Consider the following 22,060-nt stretch of genomic DNA (forward strand, 5'->3'; position numbering starts at 1 on the left):
TACCTCAAAGAAACGCGACATGAATAAAAAAAATTCATTACATTGTCCCAACATCGAAACTGTTCCAAGAGCGGTGCTGACGCTTATTATGGGCATTGTTATCCTACGTCATCTTATCCGGTACTGCCTGAGATTCACTGCGCATGTCATTCGCACAGTCTGTGTTTTGATTTTATGTATGTGTGTCTGCGTGTGTGTACTGTCGCACACGAGTTTACTGCAATTCCGCATAATATCCTCCATCACTGGTATGGCAACTGCAGCTCCAAACCAAGAAGACACCACCCGGAGCAGTGGGAATGGCGGTGGCAGTCCAGGTGGTTCTCTCGCCGGGGATGGGGACACTGAAGAGGCCGAGGACTTTACCTCATCCTCCCATTGCTCGGAGCTGTCTCACCGGCAGAACGAACAGCGCAAGCAAGGGCTTTTCTGCGACGTGACACTTGCCTTTAGTAGTGGGGCGGCAACTGGGAATGTCCGAAGCTGTGAATTCTCAGCTCACCGGTCAGTGCTGGCCGCAGCAACCGACTACTTCACCCCGTTGCTTAGTGGCCAGTTCTCAGAGTCCCTGTCCCGTCGTGTAGAGATGAAAGAATGGAGTTCGGAGACTGGGCCGGATCCAGAGACGGTGGAAAGCGTAATTCAGTACATGTACACGGGGCAGATACGGGTCAGCACCTGCAATGTGCACGAAGTGCTGGAGCTGGCCGACAGGTAAGGCTATCTGTCCATGTCCGGCTAATAGTCAGGCTACCATTATTTAGGTTCCTCCTTTTAAATACATTTTTCCTTACTGATTTATTATGTGGTCACTCTCCGTGACAAGTGTTATGTTCTCTACTGATCTACCATGTTCAGTGGAGATTGATGTAGAATCTGCTTTTTGAGGAGCAACTAATTTCACTAATTTTATTCCGAATCTGCAAAATTTATAACAGCCCTCATAAGATAGGCTACTGTAACTAACCTGCACAGGGTCACAAACACACACACACACACACACATACATATATATACATATATATATATATACACACACACACACACGCACATCTCTATTGACAAGGATTTGGGCTTTTCAGCTTTGGCTAGCCTGCTGTGACCTTTGGTTATGAGGCAATATATGATAAACCTAGGACACTTGACAGCATTATTGCAGCATAATTAGGCTACATGTTAAAATGCTCAGTAGCATTAATTGAACCCTTCTCTCCTGTCCAGTTGCATCAACATATCAACACATATTTGATTGATTATTTATTTAGTTTTTATATCTATTTGTGTGGGAGAGCTTTTGTGAATCATTATGCTATGGTTTTCTTTGAAATCATCCAAATTTTAAATTAAAATTTAAAACCTTTATTGTCTGTTTTGAATCTGAACAGTTTTTTTGGTAAAAGTATGACACGTTTCTGCAGTATGAGAATGGCCTGTGGACAACTCAACTCTTAACGTCAAATTAATGTCATGATATAGTGCAGTCTGTGGATTCAACGCATGAACCTGAGTCAGTCTTTCCTTTCTTTTCGTTTTAGGTTCTTGCTGGTGCAGCTGAAGGAGTTCTGTGGGGACTTCCTGAAGAAGAAACTGAGCTTGGCCAACTGTGTGGCCGTACACAGCCTGGCTCACATGTACACGCTTGACCAGCTCGCGCTGCGAGCCGCTGACATGATACGCCGCAATTTCCACAAGGTCATCCAGGACGAAGAGTTTTACACGCTTCCCTTCCACCTGGTCCGGGACTGGCTCTCTGACGCCGAGATCACTGTGGATTCGGAGGAGGTTCTTTTCGAGGCCGTGGTGAAGTGGGTGCAGAGAAACGAAGAGGAGCGCGGGAGGTATTTCGAAGAGCTGTTCCGTCTCCTCAGGTTACCCCAGATCAAGCCCACTTACTTGACCAGGGTGGTAAAGAACGAGCGTTTGGTGGCTGCCAGCGAAGCTTGTTTACGGTTGGTCTCCGAAGCAGTGGAAGGCCACGCCATCCGGTTCGAGAACCTGCGGAAGTCAGCAGACCTGGAGCTTTGGTCTTCCTACGCTGCCTCCTTCCAGCCCCGCTTTGGCCAGAATATGGATGTGATCATGGTGGTGGGAGGGGTTTCAGAAGGGGGCGACTACTTGAGTGAGTGTGTTGGCTACTTTGTGTATGAGGACCGTTGGGTCAACTTACCGCACATTCACAACCACCTGGATGGTCACGCCATAGCTGCCACTGAGTCACATGTCTATGTGGCTGGTTCCATGGAGCCAGGATTTGCTAAGACGGTAGAACGCTACAACCCCAACCGTAACACCTGGGAACAGGTGAGTAACCTGACCACACGGAAACATTCCTTTGGCCTCACTTGCGTGAAGAATATCCTATACAGCATCGGTGGTCACGGCAACTTTAGCCCCGGCTTCAAGGACGTAAGCATCTACGAACCTGACCAGGACAAGTGGTTGAACTTGGAGTCAGCACCCAAGATCTTGCGCGATGTCAAAGCCATAAGCGTGGAGGACCGCTACGTGTACGTCACAGCTCGCACCCCCGTGGATTCTGACAGTGATGACGGGCTGAAGACGGTGACTACACGTTACGACACGGAGAGCCGACAATGGCAGGATGTGGACTCGCTCCCGCTCATTGACAACTATTGCCTGTTCCAGATGGCTGTAGCCTCCACCAACTTCTATCATACAGCTTCCTGCTGTCCCAAGAGCTATTCCAACGTGCGGGATGAGGCAGCCAGGCAAAAGATTGGCGGGCGTGTCTCCGATGAGATCCTGGAAAGCTTACCTCCTGAGGTCACTAGCGTCGAGGGGGCGGCCGTCTGCCACTTCCACGATGACGTGTTTGTCATTGGCGGCTGGAAGAACAGCGATGACGTGGACAAGCAATACCGAAAGGAAGCCTACCGTTACTGCGCCGAACGTAAACGTTGGATGCTCCTGCCGCCCATGCCGCAACCTCGCTGTCGCGCCACAGCGTGTCATGTCCGCATCCCTTACCGTTTCCTATATGGTTGTCAGCGTTACCCCATGCCACAGAACCTAGCACGCCAGCGAGACCGCATGCAACAGATGCAGCAGCTACATCGCCGTACGCTCACCCTGCGCAGACAGCTGCAGTCACAGATTGAGTGCTAAGGACTCTACCCAGGTTCCTTTCATGGATGATCTTGTCCGTCAGTTGAATTAGCCAATAAAGAGTTGGGAGGCGAGCAGAAGAGGGAGTGGTAACCTATAAAAATCTTTGCTGCCATCACCTTCAGGGCCATCCATTAAACATATCATTTTTCATCACAGAGTTCTCATCCTAGTTGAGGCCTTTTTTCAAGAACAGTGATTGACAGGGATTGTAAAGATTTTAAAAACGTTCGAGAGATTGTGAGTTACCGCGAATGCCCTGGTGTTTACTTCAACACCACACTGTGCAATACCAGACCTCAGAACTAATGGAAAGTAGGCAATTCTTTTGTGATTCTGAGGTAAAGCTTTTGGTCTTACAGACCATGAAGTGACTGACATGTCCTGAGGACAAACATGTGTGCTGTTGCTAGAGATGTGACTGCCTGGCATGTAATGTATAGTATACAGCGACTGTCATTTGACTCACATGCATTTCATGTTTTGTATTTTATTGTATATTACATATACAAACATGTATTTTATGGTCTCATTGCATAATGTAAAAGACGCAGCATATTGCAACGCAATCGTGTAGTTGGATGAAAATTTCATCATTAGAGTTTGTGAGGGCATAAAACCATTTCATGGAAAACAGCTTGTTAGAGACAGATTCCAAATCTGACGTTCCATTATGTCACTTTGACAATCTCCACACGCCAAATCGTCATAGCGATCTAATTGCCTGGCTTTTGCTGAATCGTTAGTAGATTTGCTTTGTTGAAGCGTGCAATCAGTATGCCTCTGACAGCTTGAAAGGAATGAATCAAACAATATAACCTAGACTCTTTATAGATTGTAATTAATTGGTTTCAGACAAGATAGTATGGCTTCATACCTGCTTATTAATGGCTTTGCAGCCTTCAGTGGTGTCCTTTTTATCCCTTAAGGGAAAGGTAGTAAATTAGTCTTCATTCTCGTCTGACTTGCTCTTAATGGATTCCAAAGCCCTAATGTACATTGTTTTGCTGATGACTACATAGCAATGTGCCATGACACGATGAGAAATGTCACAGTTGAAAAGAGGGAACAAAGGAGACTGACTAAAGATTGAGAGATATGCTTACATTCTCCTACTTCAACAATTTTTGTTTGATGTAGCAGTTTTGTTTTGTTTTAAATTTTTTTTTGTTTATTGTTATTTTTTCCTCAGAGAACCACAAGTTTAATTTGTTTCTGCACTCTCACTCTATGAATGTAGGATTTCATGTTCTTCATTCCATTGTGAACATTCCGTTAATACAGGAACATATTATGGCTATGGTATATACCATATGAATATTATAGATACCGTAATGTATGCATAGTGTGTTTGAGTACTAAGACCTGTCTGACTGGTTTTTGCACTTGAGTATTTGTTCAGTTCAGGTCATGAAAATGAGGCAAAGATTGTTTCCATCCAATTCAAGGTCACCTTAATTTCACACTAGACATGGGAGTTCTCAAATGATTTCAGCAGAATTAGTGCTCCTAAATCCACTGACCTTAGATACGAGGATTTACTATGTCCATTCTTAACTGTGAAAAGTCTTATCATTTTCATTCAGAGCTGTTTGATGAGCAGTGACTGACTGAATGTTCCCAGCTTAAAAAAAAGGGATTAAGATTGTTTTTGCACTTCAGAATATTAAATGAAAGTATTTTATGTTGAGCACTGCTCTGGGGTTGCACTAAGTGTGTGTGTGTGTGTGTGTGTGTGCGCGCGCGCGTTCTGTCTATTTCTCTCTCTGTCTACCTGGCACTGTGTGTGTATTGCAGATGATTATTCCATCAAGGTTAGAACTGTCCTCAGTATTATGATTGTCACAATTCCTTGTCACATTTTGCCATTATCTAGATAATCTCACTGTAGTAGGTGAGCAGTAGGACAGATATCTTGTATACTGAAAATGACAAAGCTGTACTAAAGAGAAGCAGACATGATGGAGACTCTTTGCTTTTGTGCTATCCCTGTCAAACAAATTGCTAAATCAGAGGAATGTATCTTTCTTGCATGTAGAAAGTTATTTATTGTAACAAACAAGTGCAAGTCCAAGAAATGTTCATGTTTTCACATGCAATAAATAAAAATCATTTTAAGTCATATTTTTGGAACATTCTCCTAATGACGGATGTCTCAAATAAGAGTTGGGGTCATTTCTTGAAATATGAAGTATCTTTCAGTCTTTTTAGAGTCAATTCCAGTCACAAAGTCGGATATGGTAGTCTGTTTTCTACATGACTTGGCAAAAGTTAACACTAATAATACAGTAATGACAAAAATTACTTGTTTATCTTGTTTCTATCTACTTATTTAAACTGGCATCCTCCTTATGGATTAAAGGATTTGGTCTACAAATATAGGACCATTTTGTCTGTGAAGAATGAAATGAAGAAGTATATCCTCTAAGTTTATGCCTTTTTGGCAAACACCTGTCATATCTAAAGCACTGTATTCAAGTGTATTTTGCTTTGTCCTGGATTTACTGTCAAAAAAGGGGGCACCCGGATTTGAACCAGGGACCTCTTGATCTGCAGTCAAATGCTCTACCACTGAGCTATACCCCCTGTTTTGCTACTGCAGTGCTCCACCTTCCTATTCAAATAGAAAGAATTAAGGTATCCTGACACCTGGAGGGATAAGTCCAAATGTATGCGTGTGTGTGAAACTATTTTACAACTGTGAGCAATTGCAAACTCTTCAATGGCAATGGTGATGGTGATGTGATCTTCTCAGTTCTGTCAAGGCCTGCAGTTGCTTCAAATGGCCACATAGAGGTGTCACATTGCCATGAAATAAACCTGCAGGTTAGTATTCACACTTGAGAGTAACAGTCCATAAATACGCTGTTAAGCATCTAACCTTATAAACTTGTTTTACATAGATGTTAATGGAAAATTCTTATGCAAGTTGTTTCTGTGATTGTCCTTACTTCCTAAAGGAGAGGCAGAGATGCATGTCTGTGGGTGTGGGGTGGATCTTTTGGAGAGTTGAGAACTTGTGTAGTTGTATTTAATCTTTACTTCTCCATATCTGTGCGGTTGTAATAGCACCGCTCCTCTTATTATGAATTGTTGCTACAGAGGGCCATCTTTTTGTCTCATCCCTATGACGCTCCGCGGTATTCCGACGTACGTTGATGTACCCCACATGTGAATGAACGAAGGTGAAATGAAAAATAATGTTTACAGCGGGGGAAACCTAAGCAAATCCGTTTAATTATTTCGTGATTTCTTCTACTGATTTTGAAGAAGATTTACATGGTGCCGCAAAATTATTATTTTCTTTACGTCGTGACAGGTCGGAACTATTCATTCGTTCACTGTTCTACTGCGGAACTATTAAAAGTACGTACAATAGTTATATCATATGTAGCAAGTAAGTCTGTTCTCAGTCTGTCTTTTTCAGTTTACATATATCTTGGTGGATCTTATAGTTTTGTGTGCTCCTATAACTGTTGCACATAGATTTGCATGTACTTTGTACGTCCGTTTTTTAAAGCTTTCCATTTGAAAACGGGATGACGTCTCATATCAAAATGGTACGTTATATTGTTTGACCTGTGCGGTGAGTGGCTTTGAAGTTGTCCAAGGAGTTAGCTGTTAGCGCGTGAACTACTGTCATTTGATTATGTTTTGTGTACACGTCAGATATGCTGACAAACGCCTCACAGAATATCAGATATATGCACTCAAAAAACAGACTTTTTTCTCCGAAGTTCGTATTTGCAACCTTCATTTGTCTTAATCAGCTTCTATGGTTTTCCTATTGTTCACATGTGCATGATGCATCCTAACACCGACTCAATGTATCTGAAGTTATTTATATATTTGTCCGACATTAGGGCCTCTCCTGGTCAAATGCAGTTCAGAATAAGACTGAGCACATTGCGAACGTTGAGAAACTGAACGTTGTAGCGTCAAACGTTTGACTGACACATGTTACATAAATTATTTTAGTCTCAATTCTAGCCTATGTATTATGCCTCGGAAATTCACAGTGCTGTCAAATAGTTGTGTCTGAAATCCCACACTAGAGTAATGCAACTTGTAACGCTTAAATATAGTCGCAGTGTTTTTCTCTGCTTGCTCATAGCTGCAGGTTTCAGTTGATTTGATCGACACGCGCTACTGTGCTTCGGGAAGCCTCTCCTAATATTTATTGTCCTCCTTCCTTTGCACAGATTCCAGAATTGTCAAAGGAGTCTGTTTCAATGCGTGATCCACAGCGTGTAGAAGAGACACTGAATTCCATGAGACAAGCAGGACCCAACACGTTACAGGTAAGTCGCTGGGAACAAAATCGACTGCAAGATGATTATATGTACATATAAATATTGGCTCTGTTTTTTTGTTTGTTTGTTTGTTTTTCCAAATGAGCTATAAATCTATCGCAATAACGCGTTCAATCGCCTTGTATTACATGTTTATTACAGTATTAGCGTATTGTGATTGTGCTCTAATAACTCAATAAATATTACACGTGTATATCTGCCTCTGTGACGGTGTAGAATGTGCCTTTTTGTTGTAGGTCATTTCAGACTTCGACATGACGCTAACCAGATTCGCTCACAACGGCAAACGCTGCCCCACCTGCCACAGTGAGTATGCAGGAAGGAAACAATCATGAAGGAAACATAAAACGAATGAAGGAAAGTAATAAAAATGTAAAAATGAGATAAAGAATGGGTGCGGTCTTTGGAGGGAGAGAGAGAGAGAGTCCCACATGATAATATAAAAGTAAAGCTATCCATATTGGAGTTCTTTGAAAATTAAACTGATGATTTGCTTGCATGTTCATCTGAATAAACTGGTAGCATGTGACAGTAACATCTATAAATTAAGCTCTTCATTGTTTATCATCTGATCATTCCTCATTGACTTGCGCAAATGATGTTTGTTTGCAGATATTCTGGACAACAGCAAGCTGATAAGTGAGGAGTGCAAAGCCAAGGTGAATGGGTCAAAATTCTTATGCTGAAACCAATCAAGGCCTTTTCAGACACTGTTGTAAAAGTCTGTATCTCAATCTTGTATCATGAGCATTTACTTGCCCAATAACCAGCTGGAATTTTTTTACCCCTCAGCAGATTGCTGAAGTCTCTCAGCAATGGACTGTAGATACTTTTAGGTTAGAGCTACTGTAGATATTGCTGTAATTCTGCTGAGTTGTTGTATTTTGCAGTTGAGACATCCATGTGTATGTTACAGTGTGTAAGGCTGCCTGTTCTTTTCTCTCTCCCTGTAGCTTAAGGACCTGCTGAATACGTACTACCCAATTGAGATTGACTCTTCACGTTCAGTGGACGAAAAGCTGCCGCTGATGGTAGAGTGGTGAGTTATTCTAATATTTATAGATGTGGAGTCTGTAACTAATATATAACAGGAACTGAAAGTCAGATACTGACTAGAAAAGGTAAACAGCACGTGGTTCATTATATGTTTTTCATCCTGAACTACTGCCTTAAGTCGTATTAGAGAATGAGCAGCTCGCTCTTTGCCGATACAATTTTATCCTGTGTTACTGAATCAGGGTTTTTAACGTGTTTGCTGTGTCAGTCTGTTCTTGAAAGCCGTTTTCACACATGCGCTATGGACTGCGTCCGCAGAATCAGGTTCGTGTTTTGTCTAAAGTCGCCCTTTCATACATGTGGCACACAACAGGAGACTGTCAGTGTCAGACACGTTCTCACCTAATCGAAATACTCCGTTTGGTTTAGGCGAGGGGTGGGACCTGAGTCGAGCGTGCAGGAGGCAGGACATGACACAAAAAGTACGCTGCGAAAATCGCAGTGTTTTGTTTACAACACATCGAAAATGGCAGGCGAGGCTACCGACTTTTGCCTGATGATTTCGCCGTTGGCCCTTATCGATCGAAGTTCCTGAATCTCATCGTCTCTCCACTTAGACATTTTCGTTGGCGTCCTCGTGTGAATGGCCCTCCCTTTTCACCCTCGGATGTTTTGTATTCTTCTGGTTTCGCACCAGTCACATGTTTGTAAATGGCATCAACAAGCCCACTTGTTCGCTGTGCATTCTCTGGACTATAATCCACTGTATTTGCACATGGACTCAATCGAACATACAACAGACTTTGCACTAGGGGGCTAGTAGAATAAAGTCTGTTTAGGATCTGATCGGACTGATTCAGAGGTTTGCGTTCACACATAAAGCCCCTCCGCTTAGAGTCTAGATTGTTTTAGGGCTGCAGTGCATGTGTGAAAGGGGTTAAAATCTGTTCTTTCAAACTGCATTGGTGAGAAATATTAAGTGTGTGTGTGTGTGTGTGTGTGTTGTGTTGCTGTATAGGTGGACTAAAGCCCATGACCTTCTGGTGCAGCAGCAGATTAGAAAGGACCGGCTCGCTATAGTGGTGGAGGAGTCTGACGCAATGCTCAGGTAAGATCACCTGTCACCATCATGCTGTCAGAGGATGAAGACGACAATGACGACCATGATGATGATGATGATGATGATGATGATGATGATGATGATGATGATGATGATGATGAGAATGGTGTCTTTGCTCTTCAGGGATGGGTACCGACAGTTCTTTGACCACCTTAGGGATCAGGACGTCCCATTGCTCATCTTCTCCGCAGGCATCGGTGATGTCCTGGAGGAGGTGATCCGGCAGGCGGGGGTTTTCCACCCAAACATCAAAGTTTTCTCCAACTATATGGACTTTGATGAGTCTGTAAGTACTGTGGCCTCTGTCACCTTTTTCCTAAAGCATTTTTATGATTGCACTGGTCACAGCAGTGTTCTAAACCAACAACAGACTGAATAATGAATAACAATAATGTTTTGAAGTTATGAAGTATGTCAAGAACATGGCTTGAGGATTCCATCTATGTGTTCTCGACACAGACCAGTCCATTACATTACATTACATTCATTTATTTAGCTGACGCTTTTATCCAAACCAAAGCGACTTACAAGTGGGGAAACAATTCAAGCTCCAGTATAGTGAGAGACCTATGATTAAGTGCTGAGTATTACATCTGTTTTAGAAGTGCAAGCAATAAGTGCAAGTTTTCTTTCAAGACAGAGGCAGGAGGGTAGGTAGAGAAGAACACAGTGGGTGCGAGTAAGGCGTGTTAGGGTGTTAAAGGTTTTAGTTGTTAGGAGAGGAGGTGACCTCGGAAAAGGTGAGTCTTCAAAAGGTTCTCGAAGATAGAGCGGGACACCCTTGCTCTGATTGCAGTTGGTAGCCTGTTCCACCATTGGGGAATCATGAGTGTCTGGACTGAGATTGCCTTGTGTGTAGGGATGGCAATGCCAGATGATGCTCCTTGGAGGAACGCGGTGGGCAAGAAGGAGCATTAACCTGTATTAACGAGTTCAGGTAGATGGGTGTGGACCCAGAAGTCACTCTGTAAGGGAGCATTAGTGACTTGAATTTGATTTGGGTGGTCATGGGTAGTCAGTGGAGGTCGATGAGTAGCGGTGTGACGTGTGCCCTCTTTGGCTGATTGAAAACCAGATGAGTTGCCATATTCTGGACCATCTGTAGGGGTTTCACTGTACATGCTGGGAGACCCCCTAGAAGAGCATTACAGTAGTCAAGCCAAGAGATAACCATGGCCTGTACCAAGAGTTGGGTGGCATACTGAGTCAGGTAAGGCCTGATTTTCCTTATGTTGTAAAGAGCAAAGCAGCATGACTGGGAGACCAAAGCAACCTGGCTGGAGAGGGATAGATGGTCATCAGTCATGACACTCTTAAAGCCTGACTGATTTGTATCAAGGAGGTCATTCCGAGTGAGGAATTCTGAGACCTGTTTGAAAGCCGCCCTTTCGATAACCTTAGATAGAAATGGAAGTAAAGAGACTGGTAGGTCGTTCTCAGCGTGAGCAGGGTTGAGTGAAGGCTTTTTGAGCAGAGGTGTTGTCCGAGCCAGTTTGAACGCGTTTGGAAACGTTCCTGAAGCCAGTGAAGTATTTGTCACATGCCTGACTGCTGGCACAATGGTGGCTGATACAGCTTGGAGGAGGTTGGTGGGAATAGGGTCCAGCAGGCATGTAGTCGGATGGCTACGTGTCAGGAGCTTAGATACCTCACTCTCAGTGAGAAGGGTGAGTGAGGGAGGTGATGCACCCTTAGCCAGGGGAGACTGGTTGTCTCTGGGTGGTTCAGAGAATTGGCTATTGATTGGCCGCCACTTTTCACTTTTTCAGTGAAGAAAGAGGCAAAGGTATCTGCTGAGAGGTTCGTGTCTGGTGGAGGTGGTGGTGGTGGATTGAGTGGTGTATTGAAGGTGGAAAACAATTTCCGAATGTCAGAGGTACTGCTGATCTTATCCTTATAAAAAGCAGTTTTAGGAGCACTGATGCTGGATGAGATATGGAAGATAGGAACGTTCAATAAGCCATGGGATAAGGGGGAATTTGCACACTTTACTAATGGAGCAACATTGAAAAATCCAAAAGAAAACATAGCAGCTCTTTAAAGCTATTCTCTTTTGCTTTAGGAAAGAAGGGCAAAGTATCCAGTATGAACCTGTACCCCCCCCCCCCCCCCCCCCCGATTTTCCTGTTTATAGGGTGTGTTGCGAGCGTTTAAAGGGGAGCTGATCCATATCTATAACAAACGTGAAGGAGCGCTCCTGAACACAGGCCACTTCCAGGAGCTCAGGGCCAGACATAACGTCCTACTTTTGGGGGATTCACTGGGTGACCTTACCATGGCCGACGGAGTCCAAAACCTGGAGAATATTCTGAAGATAGGATACCTCAATGACAAGGTAAAAACACGCATACACACACACACACACAAATTGGAAAACCTCCAGAAGATAGCATATGCTTAACTGAAGAGTTCATGAAGAGAAAGAGAGATAGCACAATGATAAGGTCTAGAAGCACACACATACGGTGCACATGTGCTTGTATACAGAGAACAGCATCAACAAGTATACTTCACAGCACACATACAAAATTTGTATTTACACATCGTAAGAGATACAACACAGACTGGGATAGAATGCTTCCGCCAGAAGCCTCACACACGCACATATACGCACACGCTCACAGTTGCCATCTCTCCCTGTCTCAGGTGGAGGAGAGGAAGCAGTCCTACCTGAACACCTACGACATTGTCCTGGTGAAAGACGAGACCTTGGACGTACCCAACGCCATCCTGTCTTACATCACCGGCAGCCAGTGACCCTTTAACCCCCAGCACATCTGGACATACAATCAGAGACAACAGCTGCATTTGCAGGTCCATGTATAGCAAACTGCTGTCAACAGAACAAAAAGGCAGAACCCCCGCATTCATCATGAAAAGGCTGGGTTTAGTGGAACATTAGTGTAATAGTCTTTAAACTGTCTGGAAGTTAGCAGCACTATTTGGCTAAGCAGCTGAGAGCACGGGAGGTATGTTCTTTAAATACAATTGAAATTTATCAAAACAATCAAAATGGCTAATTCGGTAACTCTCCCCTCTGCATGAGCGATTGCATAGATGGCTATTCAACGTCCCATCTTGTCAGCTGGATTTCCAGCTCCTCCCAGTTATACAGTGTTATCAGTAAATAGTGTGAAGACCACAGACCAGTATGGTTCCGTCCGTCTGCCTTTTGAGGTGGACGCTGGGCTATATTTAGAGGATAAGCCTCCCAGTGCTGTCTTTTAAAATGGCGATAGTCTAGAATTTGGCAAAACCCAAGCAGTCAGCAACACAAGGGACCAGAGGCGGATCTCAGACACAGCCAGCGACCGGATCTTAAAGCAGAATTGGCAGAATTTCTGTTTACTACTTGTTTTTGTCCTCTCCTTACAGAAGCAGAAGCGCACATACTCAAATCCGTTTTTTCTTTTTCTCGTCCTAGTTACTGATTATGTTCAGTGTTCACTTGAGCTGATGTGAAAGTAAATGCATTTTAAGAGTTTGACAGATGGGGAATTCAAATCAGCATGAGGACTCAGAGAAGACATGATAACCCCGGGTTGTTTTAAGGACTGCTGTACCAGTATTGCTGAAGTGTTAACTAAAGGGAAAACTTGTTATCTGATTGTGTCCACAACTAATCATGTCCACTGTAGCTCTTTGACTTCAATAAAAAAAAAAAATATGGATGTTTTAATTTGCTGTGTGATGGAAGTGTCTGATCCATTTATTTCTATTTATTTCTTCAAACATCAATATTGTTTATCTGGATATGCATGTACATATCTATATCTATCTATCTATCTTTAAAAAAATCAATTAAAAATAAAAAAAACTATATATGTCATAAACAATCAGCCACCATCTATTCAAAATAGTTGTACATGGATGAATAATGGTTGATCTAGATGTATTTATGTGGTTGATGACATTTTTAACAGCTTTACATGCACCAGTTTGTGTTACATGTGGTATGCAAAAAAAAAAAGTATCTAGTCCAGAATCTTCTCCAGCAATACTGCTGACTTAGCTTGAAACCACCTTTCACCTTTAACTCTTCACAGTTGCATAACATTCATCTTAGACAAGTCACAAACTTGAGCAAATACCCTGGTGAAATTTAAGGCAGCTGGGTGTTTGTAAAGACCTGTAGCAAAGATGCCTTGGAGAAATTTGTGGAATCTTTGGACCTTTAACTATTTACTGGCCACTTACACATCAGAACTTGTGTTAGCAAAAGACAGAAAATGGACGAACATTTTTTTTTGGTCCATTATTTTATTATAAAAACATCTACTGGCTTCTTTGGTGCTTAAACATTTTGCAAAGGCACTTAAAACTCTTACAAAACCTCTAGTATTGCACAAAACCCACTCCCCCCTACACTACCCTTCGGTCCTCGTGTCATATTTTCGGATTACATAATACAAATTGGACAGTCAACAATCCCAGGATCCATGCTGTAGTCTAATGAAGTGGCAGTAACTAGCCCGTACGCTTTCTCACACATTTGAAGAACCCCATCTACAAAAAACGTTATCAGTTATCTTGTTAGAAGGTGAATTTTTGAACTGAAATTAAATTTTTGAGCAGAAAAAATATTGTTAAAATAAAAAAACGGAATTCACTGATTAACTAAATTTCAGTTTTTTCCCCTGAACCGATTCGTTTAAAATGAAGCAGAATGCTAACTCTTGCCATACTCTTAATCTGATTGTCTTCATGTTAATCTCTAATTTGACAAGATTGACCAGTTGAGGACACGGATTAAAAATGTGGCACCTGACAATCACATGATTGCAAATATTCTCTAGCATTCCCCATGAATCCTGAACAAGCCCAAATATTGCGAGAAAACCTCCTGCTACTTACTGAACAATATCTGCAAAAAAACATTAATGATTCAGATTACTGCTGGAGACATAAAGCAAATGGAAGGAGAAATTATAATCCTGATTAGAGTGTAGGACACAAGGGAAATATGAGCAGAACATTCAAACAAGGGTTACAGCCATACCTCCTTAAAATAGACTTGCTGTGACATTCTTTCACAGACCTGGGATCAGTAATGATGTGTCTAACATAATGGTTAAGAATGGATTCAAGATATGGACATACTGTCAGTGGTAAAGGGGTGTGTTTGCTTATGGTAATCAAACCCACAGGTATTAAAAAGGGAAGGCTCATAAGACCATAACATGAACTAGAACATTGATAACGGACTTGCTGTTGATTACCCCTGGATTTTGGGAGTGTTCACTGAAGGAACGTCGATCCGCGTGTGGGCTACCTTTGGAGTTGTATCGTGTTTGTGGACCAATTTTCATATGCAATCATAACTAAATTGGAGAGAATAAAGGAAGGTGGGTTGACTTCCCACCAACTTAATTTTATCTTTCAAGACATTTTGTAGATCAGTTATTGCGTGTTAAGTAAAACGTAGTGTGGTTCAAAACTGCGTGAGTTAAATCAGTTTCCCTCCCCCTGGACTCCATTGAGTTTGTATTGTGTTGCTTTGGTTGCTGTCCGTTTCGGTTGGTTTTGTGTGTCTTTTTTTTTGTGTCTCTCTTTCTCACAGTTCATCGTGTGAAGGTGCCTCGTCGTCCTCATCGGTTTTCAGTTTCAGTTCGTCTGCGGTGATCTTGCCGTCTTTGTTACGGTCCTGATTGGTGAACATATCCTTGATGACTGTGTTTTCGTCCACCCCGGGCCTCATGCGTCCCCTGCCCTCTGACACCTGGAGCTTTATGAAGGCGGAGAACTGGAGGAGGGGGAGAAAAAAAAAGAGAGGGAGTAAGAAGTGAGGAGATGTATTTTGTTTGTTGGAACTACTGTTCCATGTGATTAATCACTCTGCTGAAAAAAAGTTGAGAAAGACTGTGTGTGCATGTGTGTGTGTGACTGACCTCCTCCAAAGGGACCTCCTGGTCTTGGTTCATGTCTAATGCTGGGAACAAAGGATCAGGACTGTCTTCCAACCATACAAACAGATAACCTTCAGGAACACCCTTTTGCAGCTCCAATAATTCCAACTGAAAGACCAACACAGCACTACCAGGCACACCAACACCTAGAGAGAGAGAGAGAGAGAGAGAGAGAGGCAAGGTTAAGAGAAGGAGGAAAACAAATGTTAGATAAGAGTTATCAAAAAGAGAGAACGAGAAAGAAGTTCAAAACAAGAAAGGCTAATATCAAAATTCTTTAATAATATTACTTGTCAGTGAAACAAATACATCAATTATTTAAGCAAAAAACTGAGATTCTCTTAGAACACGCCCCTCATCAAAGTTGTCAATGTTTGGAATAAGTTTATTGCCAGTGGGTTTAAAATCACAGTCCAGCTGTGTCTGCCAACATTGAGTACGATTTGGCTGTAACACACACGCACGCGCACACACGCACGCCCACTCATGCGCACGCACACGTGCACACACACACGTGCACACACACACACACACACACGCACACACACACACACACGCACACGCGCACACACACTCGCACACGCACACGCACACACGCACGCACACACACACGCACGCACACACACACACATGCACACCCACAAAAGCACACTCTTTCTCTTCAGTGGGGTTGGTCTTTGACCTGCTCTTCCTCCTACTCCAGGCTCACCTCCATTTTCGCCATGTCCAAAGTGGGGGGGTACAGTAACCACCCTCCTCTCGCCCACACACATGCCCTGCAGTCCCTGGTCCAGCCCCTCTATCACCTGCCCCATGCCCAGTGTGGCCCGTGGAGGTTTGTCATATTGATCCCTGCATCACAACCAGATAAGTTACTAAACGTACACACATGAACATAAACACACACACACACACACACACAGAGGCTTCTCATGAACCAAAACACACTACATTGAGACCAAAACCTTGCACATCATGTACGAAAACGGTATCTAAATTATGAGTCATGGCAAGGCATACTGTAACAACTGCCGTTACACAGGTGAAATTCCATTAGCTAATTTAACACTCCTGTTGCTTTAGCTGTGTGCTTAGGCAACTGAATATTGATGGATCCGGATTCGCTTTCCGTCAGCGGCAGGTTCCCCCTGATCTTGAGGGAGGTTAACGGTGGTTCACACAAATCAACAGACGAAACAATAACTGATCATATTCATAGCAAGTGGCTCAGATCATTTTCTTTTACTGATTTGGACGTAAGACTACAGCGTGTAGCCACGCGCCGTGATCCGAAGAGAGGCCTCCACGTTTTCTGAATAGATTTTATGGAGGGATTTGTACACACACAGAGAGACTAAGCGGTGTGAGTCGTGTTCACTCTCTGCAAGCGGAGTGTGTTTCTTACGCAGTGTGTGTGTGTGTTCAAATGGAGAACAGCTTCAGCTGTGTAGCTGTGTGTATTTCGTATGAGAGGAGTGTTGTGACTGTTTGCGTAAATGTATGCTCTGTATACATAACGTGATAGCTTTTGCAGTCTCCTCCTCATGTTTTGTGTGTGTGTGTGTGGTTTAAGTTTTGTTTGTAGTTTGTGATGCGGCTAAACATAAAGTAGTACTTGTGTGCAGTTGGCATGTTTAGCTGACAGGAGACGCTCACGATGAGTAGAGCAAAGTGCCATCTAGCAGAGAGCAGTTGTAGCGATACTGGATCAGGTCGTTTTCGCCACTCGTCACGTTGCAGGCCTCCGGTTTGTGGGTGACTTTGATATCTACCAGGTCTTGGGGGTTATGGAAGTCGACAATGTGGAGGTCAAAAATTAACACCGCTGAACCAGGGATGAGGTCGCCTGTGCAGGGAGGGAGAGGGAGAGAAAGAGAAAGAGAGAGAGAGAGAAATGTGAAAACACAGAAAGTGTGAGCTTTCTTTCTTAATTGGTTTAGTCTAAAACGCATCCAACTCTGCAATCATAATTTATGAAGGAACTCACTGCTCAGTACCCAAGGGTACATGCAAGTCCCAAAGTCACTGATATGTGGTCGGGGGGGGGGGGGGGGGGCACTAACTAAACTGGTATTAAGACTCATCAGGAGTCTGGTATATCCACTTAACAAGACATTTACCCTCTAATCTCTCCATAAAGAAAACCACCCCCCTCTCACTTTCTCTCTCCTCACCTGTTCCATTCTCTCCATAGGCCAAGTGTGGTGGTATGGTAACGCGGCGTCTCTCTCCGACACACACACCCTGAAGGGCTTTGTCCATTCCGCTGATCACGTAGCCCATGCCAATATAGGTGTTATACGTGCTGTTCCGCGGATAACTGTTGGAAGATGACCAACACAGAGTCAAATATATACTTTTAGGTTCACTGGCCAAGCTGGTCTTAACTCATTGTAGCTTGGTTAAGACGCTGATGAGTGCAGTCTTGTTTTAAAACTGTCATGGGCGAATCTGTCTATAAAAGACTGCTTTGCACGGCCGAAGATTCAGTTTTCAAAACTTGAGTCGGTAAATAGGTAAGGAAGGAACGATTTTAACTCTGATGCAATGCTACGAGGAAAATGCTAAAGTTTAGCAACCGGCAATGAATGTTCGTTATTCTGATGACCGAGCGCACCCGTCGCTAATTTCTGACCTGGAGTCAAATGCGGTTCCGTCCTGGAAAGTGCCGTTGTAGTGGTAGCGAACGTAATCGCCCACCTGGGCTTTCCTGACGCAAGGCTGCGGAATCTCCTGGATCTCCACGGTAACGTCATCTTTTGCGTTGAACAGGTCGACCAAGAGCACGTGGAAAATGAGAGTGGCGTGTGGAGGGATCTTAGTGTCTGTGGAGGTGTCATCAAAGAGGAACGATTTAAAAGCATTTTTATTTCTGCTGTATGATTTAACCCCACTTCTCAATTAGCTAGCCCCGGGATCAATGATTCATAGTATATATAGTACATACACACACACACACACATACATACACACATACACACACAATATGTTCAACATGCTCTTGTCCATCTTAAACAATCACTTCGTTACTTGTGATAGTGCTAAAGGAAGTGCCATTTAAAGAAGTGATCATTACTATTTATCTTCACCAAGTCACAATGAAAATATATCTTGACATGGATTTTGGTCATATCACTCTGCACTACAACTTACACTTTTTTTTTTTCTACCACCACTTTCTTTAAAAAAAATGTATAAAAACATAAGTATTGTCACGTTTACCATATCCCTTGTCCTCATAAGCCAAGAATGGAGGTACGATGATGGACCGCCTCTCTCCAATGCACATACCCAAGAGCCCCTGGTCCAAGCCTTTGATAAGGTATCCCTGCCCCACATAGGTGTCATACGTCATGTTCGTAGAATAGCTGTGAAGGCCAGTTAAAAATACACAAAAAGATTTCTTTGTGAGGCAAAGGAATGGGAATTCGTTTATTATTATTACTATTATTATTATTATTATTATTGTTGTTGTTGTTGTTCTTGTTCCAAAGCCACTGTTCACCCACTCATCTGCCCACATTTTGCCTGCCAGTCCAGGGGATTAAAACCTTTTGATCACAAGCCCATTTCTCTAACCATCCATTAGGCCATGACAGAGAGCTGTCATGTAAATCCAAGCTTCGCTGTAACTTTAAAGCCACCATTTCAGTGTTTTGCCACCGGATTTCACTACATGTGCGATACATGAATAGAGTCTGAATACTTATCTATTTTGCAGCAGTGTCTTGAATCTGAGAATGCTCTCAAGTGCAGCAGTGCACCTCATTTCTAAACTGATGTTATATATCCTTCCATACAAATGTAAAGCACAGTGAATACCCATTTAATTCAAACGAAAAAGTTTCAACACAAATTAGTCTTTCTAACACCTGTTTTCTCATTTAAAAAAAAAAAAACTGTCTTGGTTCAACTATGATTTGTTTCAAAGCATGTACCACCTGCAGCATGTTTGCGAGGATGACAAAAATATAAGTAAAAGGGCCATTTTTCTCAGTTCTGAAATTGCAGGTCCTACTCTTTGTCTTTGCAGGACTGTACATTATGTGTATATTATTAGAAAAACAGGTGTTTTCAAACCTTTTAGCCACTTTATGTTTCTATGTTCCTCTCAAAGTGTAGAGCATTCTGACATGGGAAGCTGTGGTCTATAACAACACTATGTCTCAGTGGGAGTTCCCCTGTACTAGATCCAAGGTTCCTGATTGACCCACCTGGAGTCAAACAAGGTTCCATTTAGCAAGGTTCCATTGAAGTGGTATCTGATGAAGTCTGAAGGTTCCACTGTCCGCTTGCATATTTCTGGTTTATGAAGCGTACGTATCTGAACCTTATCCTCCAGATTCCACAAGTCCAACAAGACAACATCAAACACAAGCGTTGTGTCTGGGGGAATCACCGTGCCTTTGAACAAAGGGAAAAACAGTCTGAAAATACATAATAGTTAGCTTTGCTCATTCTGTTCAATCTGTCTTTCTTTTTGGATCGGTAACATAAGAGAGACTAGATCTAAATTCAAAGGGTTTGTTTCATGAGTTGCTTATACATGAATGGGTGCTTTAAATGAACTAATTCTTCAAAGGAATCATGACCCATAACGTTTTTGGTTGTTACCTGCTCCTAGAACTCCGTAAGCGAGGTGAGGAGGGATAGTGATCTTTCTGCGTTCGTTCACGCACATGCCTTGAACACCTTTGTCCAAGCCAGGGATCACTCTACTGTCTACCCCCACCTGACCCACAAATGGAGTTCCTTTATCTACACTGAGAGAGAGAGAGAGAGAGAGAGAGAGAGAGAGAGAGAGAGAGATGGGACTTTTATAACAACACACATCGGATGATTGGAGTTTGCGGGCACCGTGTGGGCAGCGTTTGTTATGAGAAGCGCTCTGTGTTGATCAGCTATGTGTTTTAAAGCGGATTTAACGGTAAACATTTGAGTAGGGGTGCATCTTTATTTCGCCGATTTTGAGTGCGTCACACCAAAAGGAATCTTTCTCTTGTTTAGCAATGTCAACTTGTTTAATAATGTTAACGCACTTGCGGTTAAAACTATAAATTGTCATGACGGCCAGAACGTTCCAAAGCCTCGCCGTCTGTTATCGCTTAGAACACAAAATGTATGCGTGGCAGTGTTGAAACAGACGATTTTTGATAACTGCCTGTCAGCAGACGTACATTCGGCAGGTCCTTTCTCTCTCTCCGCCATGGTGAAACAACTCGTTATCACACTGCCCCCAAACCTGGCGTAAAAACTGAAAAACTTTTCACTGTTCTGGAGTATACATGCAAACATGTTTCACTGCGGTACAGGTCGATTGCGTTCCCCCTTACTGTTCAGATCAGCCGTGTGTTTCACTAGTAGGGTTGAAGAAAATGGGTTGTAGAGTCGAGTGTGTTCAAGTGGCGAAGTGGCATAAATGTTCAGAACGAACTGGTCCGCAACTTTATTTCACCCAGCTACAATTCGAGGACACATCTACAAATGCAGAAGAGTGCCCACGATTTAACACTGTCTCATATTGGCGTATTACCTCGCAATAAGGTGGACCTAAACAGACCGACAACTCCTCAGCCTGACACGTTTGCAACGAACGAACGGCTGTGTCAGCAAGCAGTCTCTGAAGAAACGGATGATTGAAACTCAAATGGTTTAAATAATTCTGCAGACGAGGGTAAACTTCGGGCATGTCTATTGCTCTTAACCACAAACGCAGTTAATTTTGCATAGCACAGCAAGAGGCGTGATCAAACTTGTCAAGAACACGATAAAAAAAAATCTTTCAAAGAACCGCCCTAATATCTTCAACCCATTGCCGGATTTTTTAAGTGTTTTGCATGAAGTTAAAACTTCATCACTTTGTGGCCTTACCTAGAATCAAACTTTTTTCCGTCTGTAAAAGTCCCGACATAGTTGTACCGCACATAGTCTCCAGTCTGCACCTCTCTTGAACAAAAAGTGGGAACCGAGTACCGTTCTATAATCACATCCCCTAACGGGTTAGAGTTGTATCCCTGGAATAGTCCCGACAAGTATAGGAATGCAACGGTGAATTTTGCCTCCATCTTTCACGACGAAGTTCTGTATGACTTTACTTGTGTCTCTTGTTGAAACATGTAGCGATTTTTTTGGTTCGGAATAAGCTATGGCTTTCTGCTCCTTCTTATTTGTAAATTGATGAAGAGGAGAAATCAAAGGGTTATGCTCTGCTCACTTCAGGACGCGAGAGAGGAGGGGGGCGGTGGAATACGTAGTGTCATTATGTCATTACGCTCCCCCTCCTTTGGAGAGCCCTGCAAACGCAACTCAAAGGCAGCGGTTTTTACCCACAGCCGGTCATTTTTTTAAACCTTTTTTCGTTCTTTCTTTGTCACGAAGCGTTTAAATACAGAATGTTTCAAATTCGTTTGTTAACCCGTACGTCAAGTTCTAATGAAGGCGACAATCAATGCACGTCTTGGTTTTCGCTGCTAGGTATGAGGACACATGCCTGTCTCCAGCGCCTACCACGTCGTATTCCACGTCTCTTCCAGGTCCTAGGTCTCACCATGTACCTAAGCTGGATCAGTAGACGGTACCAAAATCGGAGGAGGTGCATG

The 22,060-nt window shown here is 43.0% G+C and overlaps 3 protein-coding genes and 1 non-coding gene across 4 annotated transcripts; 2 read left to right on the forward strand and 2 right to left on the reverse strand.

Moving 5' to 3' along the window:
• Positions 1–250: 250 nt before the first annotated feature.
• On the forward strand, positions 251–3,126 carry LOC115829891 (kelch-like protein 11). The gene is made up of 2 exons (XM_030794062.1): positions 251–714; positions 1,536–3,126. The coding sequence occupies exons 1-2, from the start codon at positions 251–253 to the stop codon at positions 3,124–3,126; spliced, it is 2,055 nt and encodes a 684-aa protein (XP_030649922.1).
• Positions 3,127–5,640: 2,514 nt separating this feature from the next.
• Positions 5,641–5,712, reverse strand: trnac-gca (transfer RNA cysteine (anticodon GCA)). The gene has a single exon. It is a non-coding gene; the product is annotated as a tRNA-Cys (tRNA).
• A 932-nt stretch (positions 5,713–6,644) lies between these two features.
• On the forward strand, positions 6,645–13,179 carry LOC115829561 (cytosolic 5'-nucleotidase 3-like). Its single transcript, XM_030793695.1, has 9 exons — positions 6,645–6,686; positions 7,329–7,427; positions 7,676–7,745; positions 8,052–8,098; positions 8,393–8,478; positions 9,454–9,543; positions 9,679–9,841; positions 11,690–11,890; positions 12,202–13,179. Exons 1-9 carry the CDS (start codon positions 6,666–6,668, stop codon positions 12,310–12,312), a joined length of 888 nt encoding a protein of 295 aa, XP_030649555.1. The 5' UTR covers positions 6,645–6,665; the 3' UTR covers positions 12,313–13,179.
• A 1,751-nt stretch (positions 13,180–14,930) lies between these two features.
• Positions 14,931–21,526, reverse strand: LOC115829567 (peptidyl-prolyl cis-trans isomerase FKBP10-like). Its single transcript, XM_030793701.1, has 10 exons — positions 21,333–21,526; positions 20,076–20,224; positions 19,676–19,865; positions 18,684–18,829; positions 18,097–18,286; positions 17,636–17,781; positions 17,118–17,307; positions 16,171–16,313; positions 15,444–15,607; positions 14,931–15,298 (listed from the first exon to the last, which is right to left on the reverse strand). Exons 1-10 carry the CDS (start codon positions 21,524–21,526, stop codon positions 15,110–15,112), a joined length of 1,701 nt encoding a protein of 566 aa, XP_030649561.1. The 3' UTR covers positions 14,931–15,109.
• Between the last annotated feature and the right edge of the window lie 534 nt (positions 21,527–22,060).

Source organism: Chanos chanos, chromosome 16 (genome assembly GCF_902362185.1).
Source record: "Chanos chanos chromosome 16, fChaCha1.1, whole genome shotgun sequence".
In the NCBI taxonomy this organism is placed as follows: Eukaryota; Metazoa; Chordata; class Actinopteri; order Gonorynchiformes; family Chanidae; genus Chanos; species Chanos chanos.